We start from the raw sequence: 15,050 nt of genomic DNA, 5'->3' as shown, positions 1-15,050 counted from the left end.
AGAATGAGCAGATCCACGTAGGTTTGCATTATAAATGTCTACGGATCTCTATGCACTGATCCGGGGAACTGGAGCAAGACAGGCAGGCCTAAAATGCCGTCGCGGATGAAGCGGGGCCAGAACCTCACTGCCCCCGCTCAGACCTAGGGCCCCAGGTGTCGCGCGGGTCGAAGCCCTAACCTCCGGGGACTCCAGACCCCTACCGGTGACCCAAACCCCACAACCCGCGGCCAGCACAGCCTTCACGTCTCCGTCGCCACAGTCGCCGCCACTTCCGGCGCAGCGCGGCCTCGGGAGGGCGCTTGCGCCCGGCGACGGCCGAAACTGGCTCCTCGCGGCCTCCGTCGCCGGACTTTCGTCAACGTTGTCACCGTCTTTTCCTCCTTTTCCCCCAGTTCCCTTTCACTTCCGGGGTTGCTCTGGATCCGCTGGTTCCGTAACAACATCCCGTTGGCTTCCCTCAGGCGGCGGGACCAGTGCAGCCGCCGCCTCCCAGGAGCGTCCGCCGGTCAGGGCCCTTGCGCTCCACGGCACAGGCCACCATGGCCACCAACCCACAGCCGCAGCCGCCGCCTCCTGCGCCGCCGCCTCCCCCGCCGCAGCCGCAGCCACCGCCGCCGCCGCCGGGCCCCGGGGCTGGCCCCGGCGCGGGTGGGGCGGGCGGCGCGGGGGCGGGCGCCGGGGACCCGCAGCTCGTGGCCATGATCGTGAACCACCTCAAGAGCCAGGGGCTCTTCGACCAGTTCCGCAGAGACTGCCTGGCCGACGTGGACACCAAGGTTCGGAGCGCGCCGGGTTTGGGGGTCTGCGAGGGAAGGGGAGGACCCAAGGGCGCGCTTCTTTTGCAGTGGCTTCCTCTTGGAGCTGCAGCTGTGTGCCACGGACTGTGCAAAGCACAGCGTGTTCATTCGTTAGCATGTACTTTGGTTCATTTTACCGACTAGTGTTTAAGTACCTACTACGTGCCAGTCATGGTTTCGGCGCAGTGATTACCCCGGTCTGGTGAGCAAGACTAAGGCATTGTTGTTACAGGAACTGGTTTGGAAATAGTAGCGCTAACAGTAGCCAGTTTTGTATTCATTCTTATATCTGATTATTTTACTTTGTATCGAAGTTATGTTTGCCTTCTTTCTTGAAGGTGTTCTGGGCGGTAAGGGCCATGAACCTTTATCCTTTGGAGAAATGACTAAATGGTAATTGAATCAAGTTATGTGTAATATGCTTTGCTGGACATCGTCGTGGTGGGAGCGCAAAGATAAGGAGGCAAACCTGAGACAGGACTTTAGTATTGTTTCTAGCAGTGACTGCCTGATTTAGGTAACTTAGGCCATGTCACCATTCTAAGGTGAGAAGGGACAGGAAGGTCGGGTAGAGAGAACCGAGTCATTCAGTGGAGAAAAGGTGCAGGAGAAGTGACAGCAGATACTGAAGTGGAGAAAGGACAGGAAAGAGAGCAGATTCAGGAGAGTAATGTAGAGAAGGGAAAGGTCAGCAACGAGGTTCCCTGTCCAGAAAGAGAGTGGAAAGGGGAAGGGATTTTGTACCAGATGTCAGAGTGAAAGGGACATTAGCAGGAACAAGTAAACTTAGCTGGATTGGCAAAGACACCAGGAAAGAGCAGTCAGTGAGATGGATGGAAAACCACAGTAGAGTCTAGAATTCTGGAAGCAGAAAGCATGTTGGAAAATTAACTGGTTTGTAGGGGTTGTTTTTGTCTGCTTGTTAAATCTGGTTGGGGGTCCATGGGATTGGAGTTTTGATGAAATGAGGGTTTCCTTTTTTTTTTTTTTTTTTTTTTGAGACGGGGTCTCACCCTGTCGCCAGGCTGGAATGCAATGACGTGATCTCGGCTCACTGCAACCTCCGCCTCCCGGGTTCAAGCGACTCTCCTGTCTCAGCCTCCCAAGTAGCTGGGATTACAAGTGCGCGCCACCACGCCCCGCTAATTTTTGTATTTTTAGTAGACACAAGGTTTCACCGTGTTGGCTAGGATGGTCTCGATCTCCTGACCTCGCGATTCGCCCAATAGGCGTGAGCCACCCCACCCGGTCGAGGGTTTTCTCATAGTATGTTTAGTTGTTCTGAGGAGCCTTGTCTCTTTGAGAAATGCATGTTTACAACATGCGCAGTTTCTTCTAAAGCTTTTAGGTGAACTACCCACAGTTCCACTATGTCTTCTGGGGAAACTCTTGAATATCCTGGTACATCTTCCTTTATAAGGACTCATACTGGGCCTGCTATGTAAAATGTGGTTTTTCAGGATATTGGAGGTTTTGCACCACAGAGAATTCAATTCACTTGGGAGTGTTCATCTATTTAGGAAGTATAGTTTTTTTACTTTTGTCTTCAGGAATATGCGCTGCTACCTTTTAGAAATAATTTCTATTGCCTTTATTATTTTTGTTGTTATTTAATGGGAAAAGGTTAGACATGGCCAGGTAAATGTTACCAAATAAAGTTAGTTATTCGCATTCAACAAGTAGAATTTTTACTTTGCTGTTCTCAGAAACCCATGAATCTGTGTGTTATCATTATGTATACAAGTTAAAAATTGTAATGTACTGCTGCAATGTTTAAGGCTCAACTTTTTTATTATCCTATTCCCACAAAATGTTTTTGGTATGTTTCTATAATATCCCTGCCAGACCCTTCAAAGTAAAGGATTAAAACCTTTTCTGGAGGGAAGGAGGGAAGCATGGTATCTCTGATCATCTAATGAAAGTTAGGACCTTCTCTCAAGAAAAATGCACAAGTAACACATTAAAACGCCGTTTTTCTACTTCAAAATGGTCAATTATAGGCAATTTCATGAGAATCAATCTAATAACATATACAGTTTCAGGGAGTTCAGGAACCATGGAATAAGAACCTATTTTAATGTTCTTAGCCTTTTTTGAGGTCAAGAATTGAATGATATTGTTACAACAAAACTCTTCCATTCCCAGGCACAGTACTTGTTTATATGAACAAGGTTTCTCAGGGCACATGACTATAAAAATTAGAAATAGGAATAGAATTGATGATCAACCCTTCTTCTTCTAGTAATAAGGCATATTCAGCCACAGACATAGGAACTTTAAAAAGCAACAATATGGCCAGGCACGGTGGCTTATGCCTGTAATCCCAGCACTTTGGGAGGCCGAGGCGGGTGGATCATTTGAGGTCAGGAGTTCAAGGCCAGCCTGACCAAAATGGTGAAACCCCATCTCTACTAAAAATACAAAAAAAATTAGCCATGTGTGGTGGCACATGCCTGTAGTCCCAGCTACTCGGGAGGCTGAGGCAGGAGAATTGCTTGAAGCCGGGAGACAGAGGTTTCAGTGAGCTGAGATTGCGCCACTGCACTCCAGCCTGGGAGACAGAGTGAGACTTGGTCTAAAAAAAAATTTTTTTTTAAAGCAACAATACACATTTTTCAATACAATTGCATATACTATTTAATATTTATGAAAATTTCTAATATTTCTGATGCTTTGAGAAATTAGAACTGAAATGACACCCTCCCAGACAAAAAGGAACACTCAGCTATGGTTGAAGTTCTGGTGCTCAGACGCCAGTTTAAACTCTCCCACGAAATCTCTCTCTCTCTCCCCCTCCTTGCTACTAACCTCTGTACCTGCTCCTGGTTGTGTTACAGGTTATGTTCTGGTGCTTCCTTTCCCCCATGACTCTCTCCTTCTCTTCCACTCCCTTAGTTAGCAATTAGGTAGATTTTAATTTGATTTAAAAGATTTGTTCTCATTGAATACCATTTTATACTTCATTTTCTTATTTAAAATAAAAAAGTTATTCCTCCCTGCTTCCCAAAAAGCCAAAGTTTTCTTCATCAGAACATAACATTCATATCAATGTGATGAGTGGGCCAAAGTAGAAGATTCCCTATTCATGCAAAGAACCATCACTTTAATGGAATCCTTGAGTTTCATCTGCCACTTGAACCTCAAAGACTGACCTGCTTTCTGTCAAAAAGTCTTAACTGTAGCATGTAGAGTTATAGTGGATTATGTCTGTCACATGCATATTTAAGAATGAAGACATTTGATACCTGCCAGGTGCTCTCTAAGAGCAAAACCGTAATCCAGTTTAGTGTCTTTAAACCAGGATGAGAAGTACCAAAGTTTGCTGCTACACCAGAAGACCATAGAACCCCCCTCCAAACTGTCCAGGGTCATTGATAGTCCTTAACCAGGAGAGAGATCTGACTGTAGCAGACCAAATCAGCCCTTCCCACCCAAAGAAATGGAACCATGGGCAACCCTAAGCTCCAACTACTGCGAAGACTCCTCCATTATAGACTATCAGTTTCCAGATCTCTGGAGCAAGCTTAGTGGTTACAAAGCCATTCTGTCTCCTTTGCACTGATTAGCATCTGGAGAGTGTGAGGAGGGATGATCAAGAGGCCCTTCAGGGAGCTCACCACCCAGGTAAATATGGTACCTCTCTTGTCAAGTAACAAAGTCTGATTTTTTGGACACTTTCTTAGTTATAAATGGCCCCTGGTCAATTTGTTCACCCAACAAACATTCATTGAGCAACTCTTATGTACCAGTCATTTTTTTAGGTGCCAGGGATACAACAGTGAACCAAACATCCCACTGTTATGGAGCTTACATCCTAGTGTAAGCTAAAAAAAATAGACAACAAATAATGTATGGTAGGTCCTATGGAAAAAAGCAAGATGAGGGATCGATGGGCTTACTGTTTTATTTCGAGTAAGCTATTCAGGGTAGGTTTGAATGTGACGATACTTGAGCCATCTGTGAAGGAATTGAAGGAGCAATGCAGCTGTCTGGGGCTTGAGCATTCCAAGAAGAGAGCATAGCAAGTATAGAAGGGCTGAGACAGACCCACTAAGGGGAAAATGACAAGAGGTGAGGTAGGTATGCCTTCACAGATCTGGCAGGTCTTGGGAGCCATCAGAAGAGTTTGGCTTTTACTTGAGCTCAGAAACCATTGGCAGGTTTTGAGCAAACGAAGGACATGATCTGACTTCCATTTCAGATGGGTTGACCATGTGTAATAGCTTCCCCTTTCTTGCTAAGTTGTGATTTGAATGGGTCAATAAATTACATGGTTACCCGATTTTTAGAAGACTTAACTTTGTTGTAGGTAAGGATAGAAGCATGAGGCCAGTTGTTATAATTCAGACAGATGAGAATGCCTTGGAACAGAATGGGGTCGGTAAAGGTAGTGGGAAATGGTCAGATTCTGGGTGTATTTTCATAGTACTGTTGAGAGAATTTGCTAATAATATGCATGTGAAGTAGGAGACAAAGGGAGGACTCAAGGATAACTCTAAGGCTTTTCACCAAAGCACTGGAAAAGGAAGAAAGGGTATAAGTATGTGTAATATATGTATATGCGTGTGTGTGTGTGTGTGTGTGTGTATATATGTACATGTGGGTACATATATGTTCCTAGGAGAATACTTCTCAATGAATATTTAATATTTCTCTAGTCACTCAACTTTTTACTGAAAGGAGAGCTTGAAAACAAGGAAAATTACCTGTTGAGTAGTTCAAATTTGAACTTGTTATGGGAAGACTAGACTAGAATGCCAAATGCATTGTGATGTTAGAGCCTAATGAATGTGTGTTAGATTTGGGAATACTGGAAGAAGAATTAGGCTTTAGAATCATTGGGGATAAAGAATTAAGAATTAGTTTTAGGGCTGGGTATGGTGGCTGACACCTGTAATCCCAGCACTTTGGGAGGCCAAGACAGGTGGATCACTTGAGGTTAGGAGTTCAAGACCAACATGGCCAATATAGGAAGACCTTGTCTCCACTAAAAATACAAAAATTAGCCAGGTGTGGTGGTGCATGCCTGTAGTCCCAGATACTCAGGAGCCTGAGGCACAAGAATCACTGGAACCCAGGAGGTGGAGGTTCCAGTGAGCCGAGATCATACCACTGTACTCCAGCATGGGCAATCGAGCAAGACTCTGCCAAAAAAAAAAAAAAAAAAAAAAGAATTAATTTTAGTTCATATCGATTTTGGATGAACGGACAGGCACATGGGAAATGATCATGAAACTACCTTGTAGGATAGGAAATAAGTATCAGAAAAGGCCTGAAAATTGGAACTGATGAAAGGGCATCAAAGGGATAAAATGTTTATCATTCTGTGTTAGAGATAGTTACCCATTCAGCTAACGACTATATTTTAATTGCTCATTTGCCAAGCAGTTTGATAGGCTATATGAAAACAAATTGTAAGAGAGGTAGAGGAGGAGGCTTACACGTCAATGGAGGATAAATATGCCTTGCTCCCGAAAATACAATGTAGTGCAAGAATTGCTTGAATGGTAGCATGTATAGAAAACAGTAGGAGCGTGGATGAAGAGCCCATAAGCCTACCTTCGGTGTCAAGATGATTTCACAGATTAGGGTGAGCTCTGAAGGTGAGAAGTTTGTCAGATGGACAACCAGAGGGAATGGTAGTTGCAGGATGGTAGGTGCAGATATGAGAATTTATCACTGGAGTATAAACTTTGAAACTAAAAGGAGGCAAATGGCAGAAGGTGAGGCTGTACAGTGCTTGCTTAATATCAGTCAGGGACACTCAAACTCATCCACATTAAAAGCTGTATAGAAGAAAGGTAGAAAGAACATCAGTGTTGGGGGACATCTTCTAGAAATGGAGTGCAGTCCTGAGTGCGTGGTCACATATTCCTTCCAGGCAATGCCCCTTCAGGTAGAGATGATGTAATATGTGTTCCCCTCCATGTTCCCCTCAGGGAGCACATCAACGGTTCTCAGACTCAGCACTGTCGACATTTGGGGCTGGATAGTTCTTTGCTGTCGGGGGATTGTCCTGTGCATTGTAGGATCTTCAGTAGCACCCTTGCCCTTGACCCACTAGATGCCGATAGCACTCTCATCAGTTGCAACAACCTAAAATGTCTCCAGACATTGCCAGATGTCCCTTGGGGGATGGGAGTGAAATCCTTCTTGGTAGAGAACCATCGCCTTACCTCAGGTTTAATGCCTAGTTCAAGTAGTTGTCCCTCAATAATTTCTCTTGGGTCTATGCCGTTAGCTGGTTTCTGCCACCCCGGTACAGAACTTCCTCACTGTAGTTATTGCATGCTTTCCTAAAAGTATTTTGTGTCTCTTTACTCTTGCACTGTAGAATGATTAACCATCAGAAAGCTTAGCTGTTCTATCACTCTGCCCATATGTGCAGTGGGCTCCCATTCTCTACCCCATAATTCCAAACTTCTTATACAAGTAACCAAAGCCTTTTAGCACCTGGCCCCAACCTCTCTGTCTTAACCTCATTTCTCTGCTTTTTGTATTCTCTTCTATTGCCAAATTGGACCACCAATTTGGAGGCTTACTAAATGCTTCTGGCCTCCAGTTTTCTCATCCACTTGCTCTTTGTTTACATTGACTGTATGAGCAAAGCCAGCCATTCCCATTCCCGGCGTCCTTGTGCAATTGATATTTCCAGCTCAAATGGCACATTTTCAATGAAGGCATGCTTCCTCAGCCCTTTTCCCTTTTTTACTCCAAATCATCTAATAATAACACTTTGTGTCTTATTTTCCAGTCCTCTGTCTATAAATAAGAGGTGTATCTTTCTTCTTTATATTCCTCATATCTCCAAACACCTTGTCTTACACAAAATAAGTAGTATTTGAATAAGTGTAAGTTATCTTGAAGCAGAATTGTCAGAAACTGTGAAACTTTGTTGTCCCATGGTAAAAATACTTTTCTGAGAGGTGAATATTGATACTGTATAACATTGAAGACTTACCTTTCCTTTTTCTCTCTAGCCTGCCTATCAGAATCTGAGACAGCGTGTTGACAACTTTGTTGCAAATCACTTGGCAACTCACACATGGAGTCCCCATCTCAATAAGAACCAGCTAAGAAACAATATTAGACAACAAGTCCTCAAGTAAGTCTCAGATATAGACTTCTGGGCAGGTTTTAAATGTCCTAACCTACTTTGCCTGAAAGTGGAGACATTACATACAAGTTTGTTCACCTAATGATGTTGACAATTTTACTAGATTTGGTGTGGCTATTTCGTGTGATGTACCATAATTTTGGATTTGGGTCTAATCACTTCACATTTTCTTATACACTTTAACAGTCTGATTGTTCCTATAGACCTTTGGAAATATTCTAAAAAATCTAGATATAATATTAATAGATGATATACACAGTTGCCTTCACAACTATTTTCTTGACCCTAAGAGAGCAAGCAGGCTTTATCATTCTTATTTTACAAATAAAGACATTAAAGATTACTGAAATTAAAATATTCTCTCTTGATTTGAGGCCATGTCTTCTTTTAATACAGTACCCCTGTGTTTTGCATTTTACTATGACTTTTAACTGCTATGTATGAATGATATGGCTCCCCACCTCCCCTCAAAGCGTTTGGACCTGTCAGAGCCATTTTGAGTCAACTAAGGTAACGACAATTATAATAACTCGAATATTTGGAGCATCCTTAGGAAACTAGATTTACAGTCTTCTACTTTTTTTTTTTTTTTTTTTTTTCCCAACAAAAAAAGAGTCTCATTCTGTTCCCCAGGCAGGAGTGCAGTGGCATGATCATAGGCTACTGCAGCCTCAATCTCCTGGGCTCAAGCAGACCTCCCGACGTCATCCTCCTGAGCACCCACCAGCATGCCCATCTTATCATTGTATTTTTTTGTAAAGACAGGGTCTCATTATGTTGCCCAGCCTAGTCTCCAAATCCTAGGCTCAAGGGATCTTCCCTCCTTGGCTTCTGAAAGTGCTGAGATTATAGGCATGGGCCACCTCACCTGGCCACTACTTGTTCTTGAATATAAATATTTGCAAAGACAAGAAAGCCTTCTACCCTTGCTATACCCCTCAAAAAAAAGGGTGACTAAGTTATTTAGAGAGCATCCAGTCTCCCTGACTTGACAAGTATTTATGTTCAAGTACATCTATGAGAATGAAGTGTAGCTTTTTTTTTTTTTTTAACAGTTAAACAAATCTGTTTTATACCTGCCACCTCTTAATTTCCTTTTGTCCTATAGGAACCTCTCAAAAGCCTATCTAGTCTGATAGTTTCAAGCAACAGGAAGCCCCACAAATCAAAATTCACACCCTGACTAAAAGACAAACCTATTTAGCCACAGGTAATACTAGAAACCAGGAGCCTGGGGGCTCAGACAGTGTCGCCTTGTGCATAAGAGAAGAGGGAAATTCACAATAGCTTTGTTGTCTACATTTTAAAGGATGTCTGAGGAACCTGTAAAAGAGTCCAGGTGAGATCAAAAGATGCCATTAGAAGGCTGCATAATAATACCTGGTGGGAAAAGGTCAAAGCTGTTTCTAGAAAATGTAGAAACAAAAAAGATCTGTTGGGTGACAGGCCCGCTGCCTGTCGTTTCCACAAAGGCCTTCAGAGAGAACAATGACCAAAATAGCTTAGGACTAGGGGATAAGGGAGTGGAGGTAGGGTAGAGCACCCCTTCACACACATTTATACAGAGCTCTGATTACTTTCATTCAGTGATTTGCATAGCCACCTCCCTGTTCACAAATGATTGCATTGCTTTAAAAGCATATTTTTTTGGGAGTCTGGCATTTTTTTTCTTCATATATTGACACTCAGATTGAAGGCAAACTTCTTAGAATTGCATTTACTTTTATAGCATACAAAATCTATAAGGTAAAGGAGCAGTTATTCTTTTATTTAAGGGAACTAAGTGTTACACATGTGAAAATTAAGCACTTAAAATTATTGCTGTACCAGTAAGATATTGTGATCACAAAATCATGTTTGGTGCGAGGTCAAGGGTTCTTGTGGCTGTGTCAGTGATTAAATGCTGGAGCAATTTGCCTATAAGTAATGAGGAATCTCTTTTTCTGGAGACATTTTGAAAAAGGGAAGACAGCTGCCTTCGCTTGGATAATTTAGGCATTGCTTTTCCTGGGACATTTGTACATTTTTTTCTAGCTGTATTGTTTATTATTATTTTTAAATGAACTGTTTTCATTTGATATCAATTAGTAACATTTTATGATACTGATAATAACATTTTAAAGCTTCCTTAAAGAGATTATTTAGTTGTGTTCAATCTGAAGGTATAGGGGTGGACTAGCCCCTGTAAATAAATATAATTTCAAACAGTTTTTCATATATATGCTTTGAGACATACTCACTTGACTGCATTAGGTTGAGCTATCTGCACTTGCCATTTTTGTAAGACAAAAATGGTCTAATATCAGTAATTTCAGATGGTTCAACTTAGTAGCTGATCTGCTGACTCAGTAGGAGGGAAAATTTTATTCTACTTAAGCTTTTATTTGTACAACAGAATCTGAAAATCCCAGATAACTGAATAATGAACTTAGCTAAACATAATTTGAAAGGAAGACAAGGAAGTAACTTTAACCAGAAAAACACCAGCTGTTGGCATTTTGGCTTTGCCGTTGACCTAGGGCTGTAGCTTCTCCCCACTTGGGTGAGGCAGTTATGGCTGCTAAGCGCGGTATGATCATTGGTGCTGGACTCCATTTTTCTGTAAGATCAGAGCTGACCTCTGTGTGAGAAAGAACTAAAGTAGAAGTGTTTTGTTTGTTTGCAGAACAAGAGGCTAGAACATAGGCAACAGAGAAAGAGACTGAAGCAAAAATTTGGGAGTGGATAGTTTAATTTTTTTTGTACTTTTTTTTCTTTTTTCTTTTTTTTTTTTTTTTGAGACGGAGTCTCGTTCTGTCGCCAGGGTGGAGTGCAGTGGTGCCATCTCAGCTCACTGCAATCTCTGCCTCCTGGGTTCCAGCAATTCTCCTGCCTCAGCCTCCCAAGTAGCTGGGATTACAGGCACGTGCCACCACACCCAGCTAATTTTTGTATTTTTAGGAGAGATGGGGTTTCACCATGTTGACCAGGATGGTCTCAATCTCCTGACCTTGTGATCTGCCTGCCTCAGCCTCCCAGAGTGCTGGGATTACAGGCGTGAGCCACCATGCCCGGCCCTTTTTGTACCTTTTTACTTGTACCCTAAAACCTTTTTTAAGATTGCTTTTTCTTATTTCTTTTGTACCTACTACATTTTAAATACACCTCTAAGATGTAACAATGTTTGCAAGATTTGCATTTTTTTTTAATCTTAGACTTTAAAAAGCAGGTAACCTACTTTGTGCTGAGTTGGCTCATTTTTCTCTATGGCCCACATAAGTAGAATTATAGTTTCACAAGGCGACAAGGTGCTTCCAGAAATGAAAAACTAATCCATCCTGCACTCCAGATGGAAGTGCACTCAAAAATAGCATTTGTAAAGTGTAAGGAAAGATGGCTCCTCATCCATTCCTTAGAGAGAAATTGAGGCTTAGAAGCTAGAAATGACTAGCACTTTGATCTTCCAGCACTATCCCGAGTACCTTGACTCCTCCACTTCTTTTTTAGGAAGAAACAAGATTTAAGTGTGTTTCTTAAAATAAATTCATGTTCTCTTATTTTACTCAGATGCCTTTGTGCACAAGCACATTTCACAGATTGTTGTCCTCATCGCTCTTTTGTCTCTCATATATGATATTTCTTTAACTCCATGTACCTTTCTTCCCCTTCTCGTCTGTAGAAATCAAGACCTGGCTCAAATGTCTTCTCCTTTATGAAGCACTCCTAAATTATCTTCGACATATCTAATAATTTCTTATTCCTCTAATAAGCAAATAATTTCTTATTCCTCTCTTTTCCTATAGTACATGTTGTGTACTAGTGTCTGTCATCTCATGTCTTAATTGTTTGTGTCTACATCCCCATCCAGAACAGGGACCAGGTCAATTTGTAGCTGTCAGTGGCCAGCATAGTGCCTGTTATATAGAAGACACTTATAACGTAATTGTTGAATGAATAAATCATCCAGTTTTTACAGCAGGAAGATAATAGAAAGCCAGAAGTCTTGTTTCTCCAAATTTTTTTCTCTAAAGTTTTCCCTCTTTTAATTTGCAATTTGATGAAATTATATTTTGTATGTGTTTTTTTTTTTCTGGGGACTCTAATGCTTATAAAAAGCTTACATTTTTTCTGTTAAAAAAAGTTGTAGAGACCATAGGTTTATTTTATACCCAGAACTCAGCTTTTTAATGAGCATATTCCTATATGCCATGAGCAGAGTAGGGGTGAGATAAGCATCACCTCTATACTGGACTCTAGGCAGTGTACTGTGTCTAGTTCTAAGGGTGTTTTGTTTTGTCTGTTTCAGTATTTCCACTAGTGACACAGTGGTAGAAAAGTTTACAGACTTTTATAGTATGGTATATCTAAATGCTACTATAGCATGAAACTTAGTTTCCATTGTCTATCTATATCCAAGTAAATGGATTGGGACAATTTAAGGTTGGATGGATGGATGGATAGATAGATGACAGATAGATTATACAGTGTTATTTTAAAGTAATTAATGCAAATAATATATTTTTCACCTTTCTATAAATTATCTTGTGTTTCAGATCAGGAATGTTGGAGTCTGGTATTGACCGAATTATTTCTCAGGTTGTGGACCCAAAGATCAACCACACATTCAGACCTCAGGTGGAGAAAGCTGTGCATGAGTTTTTGGCCACGCTAAATCACAAAGAGGAAGCAAGTGGCAACACAGCTCCCGATGATGAGAAACCAGACACTTCCCTTATTACACAAGGTGCTTTGCTTTTACTCTTGGTCAGTTCTGTTGTTTTTCTTCTTGAACTGAATATCAAGTTAGGGATACTTGGTTCTTTAACACATTTTTAATTTGGCTATTCCAGTGAAATTGTACTTTAAATATCACCTAAATTCCTCAATTGCCATAACATTTCCTCTTTTAGATTAATAAAAATAATAAGCATTTTAGTAATGCCATGTGAGTGTGAGTATGATAATAGAAGGAATAACTAAAATCATTAGAGAATATAGTCTTTTTCTAGGAAGTAGACAACTCCTCAGATTTGCATGGTGCCCTCCCTAAGATAATATATTAGAGAGGTAGATAATTCAGAATATGGTATATACTAGTACTGGTACCTGAAAGTCTAAAAGAATATACAGATGGTCTGCACAGCATATGCATCATATAAAGATGACAATGGCATGTGGTATTGATTTAGCAGAGGTATTTTCCTTCTGATTAAATGTATTCTAAAACTTCTCTTTTTCTTTAAGGTGTTCCTACTCCTGGGCCCAGTGCTAATGTAGCCAATGATGCCATGTCGATATTGGAAACCATAACTTCTCTTAACCAAGAAGCCAGTGCTGCTAGGGCTTCAACAGAAACATCAAATGCCAAGACCAGTGAGAGAGCATCAAAAAAACTTCCATCTCAGCCAACCACTGATACTAGTACTGACAAAGAAAGAACTTCAGAGGACATGGCTGATAAAGAAAAATCTACAGCTGACTCTGGAGGTGAAGGACTGGAAACAGCCCCAAAGTCTGAAGAGTTTAGCGACCTCCCCTGTCCAGTTGAAGAAATTAAAAATTACACAAAAGAGCATAATAATTTAATTCTGCTAAATAAGGATGTTCAACAGGAAAGCAGTGAGCAAAAAAATAAATCAACAGACAAAGGTGAAAAGAAGCCAGACAGCAATGAGAAAGGAGAAAGAAAGAAAGAAAAGAAGGAAAAGACTGAAAAGAAATTTGATCACTCAAAAAAGAGTGAAGATACACAGAAAGTTAAAGATGAAAAACAAGCAAAGGAAAAAGAAGTAGAGAGTTTAAAACTTCCTTCAGAAAAGAACAGTAATAAAGTTAAAACTGTTGAAGGGACAAAAGAAGGTATATAAAAACTTGCAAACATCTACAAAATTTAAAGAACAGAGTATTTTGGGATCAGGGAAGTATCAAATTTGCCTTCATATTTTAATAAGTTTATTTAATACTTTTGGAAACTTATATCCCCTTTGCTTAAGAAAAAAAGCAATAAATATTTGTATTTTTGTATACTAATATATCTGTTCACAGAGTAAATTAACAGAGGTTATTAATTTATAATTTGTCTTGTAATTTATTCACATACATTATTTTAAGCAACTTAGTTCATAGTTGGATATCCTAATCTTTATTAGGTAGTAAATACTCAGTTACTTAAAATTCATTTTTTTATTATATCATACATTATAAGTTAATGGTTTAGTTATTTTTACAGAAATCTACTTTGCCTTTGTATTTTCTGGAAACCACTCTGCCTTGTTTGATAGTTTGACACGTATTTAAAGCAGAAAATTTTAAATGTAATTTAGTAATTGAGCTCTGAGTATGTTCTTATAATAAGGTGATTTTTTTTTTCTGTGTTTTATTTTCCTCTTGAAGATTTCTCTTTGATAGATTCTGATGTGGATGGACTTACAGACATCACAGTTAGCTCTGTTCATACCAGTGACCTTTCATCTTTTGAAGAAGATACTGAGGAGGAAGTTGTAATGTCTGATAGCATGGAAGAAGGAGAGATTACGTCAGATGGTAAAGCATTTTACATAATAATGCCTCTGAAGCATCCTGTCAAGCATTATTTGTATATTCTGATGGCTATATCCTGAGAAACAGTGTGGTATAGTAGCAAGAGCATGGGATTTTGTAGTTGGAAGATTTGTTTCTGAGTCCCAGCTCCAAAGTTGTCTGTCTGAGCAAGCTTGGTAAGTTACTAAATCTCAACAACCCTTGGTTCTTCATTCCTTAACTCTATCCCGTAGTATGATTATTAATTTAAAATTTAGAGGAGATAAATATATGAAGATGCTTTTTATTTGTGTGTGTCACATTTGGGGGCAGCGTAGTCCACAACACTGCCCTCAATTAATGGCACCAGTTGCAAGTTCAGGGTTCCCTAAGACCACCTTTAAATTTGATAATTTGCTAAAAGGCTCATAGAACTTACTGAAAGGTGGTATACTCACAGCTATGGTTGTTCACAGTTAAGGTACTCAGATTAAAATCAGTCAAGGGAAGAGGCACATAGGGCAGAGTCCAGGAAAGTTTCAAACAGTAACTTCCAATTGTTCCCCCTTGAATTACTTCCTCTGCATTGATGTCTGACAATATACGCAGAATATTGCCAACCAGGGAAGTTCACC

General features: G+C 40.6%; 1 protein-coding gene across 8 annotated transcripts in view; it reads left to right on the top strand.

Moving 5' to 3' along the window:
• Window positions 1-393: 393 nt before the first annotated feature.
• The window catches only part of BOD1L1 (biorientation of chromosomes in cell division 1 like 1), a 58,917-nt gene continuing 44,260 nt past the window's right edge, over window positions 394-15,050 (top strand). For all 8 annotated transcript variants that reach the window (XM_054484611.2, XM_054484607.2, XM_054484610.2 and 5 more), the window contains exons 1-5: window positions 394-779; window positions 7,781-7,905; window positions 12,450-12,640; window positions 13,141-13,755; window positions 14,290-14,439. In XM_054484611.2, the coding sequence (XP_054340586.1) occupies window positions 543-779; window positions 7,781-7,905; window positions 12,450-12,640; window positions 13,141-13,755; window positions 14,290-14,439 (1,318 nt within the window). In that variant the 5' untranslated portion in view covers window positions 394-542. The remainder of the gene's footprint in view (window positions 780-7,780; window positions 7,906-12,449; window positions 12,641-13,140; window positions 13,756-14,289; window positions 14,440-15,050) is intronic.

This window comes from Pongo pygmaeus, chromosome 3 (genome assembly GCF_028885625.2).
Source record: "Pongo pygmaeus isolate AG05252 chromosome 3, NHGRI_mPonPyg2-v2.0_pri, whole genome shotgun sequence".
NCBI lineage: Eukaryota > Metazoa > Chordata > Mammalia > Primates > Hominidae > Pongo > Pongo pygmaeus.
This window is presented reverse-complemented; position numbering and strand designations above follow the sequence as displayed.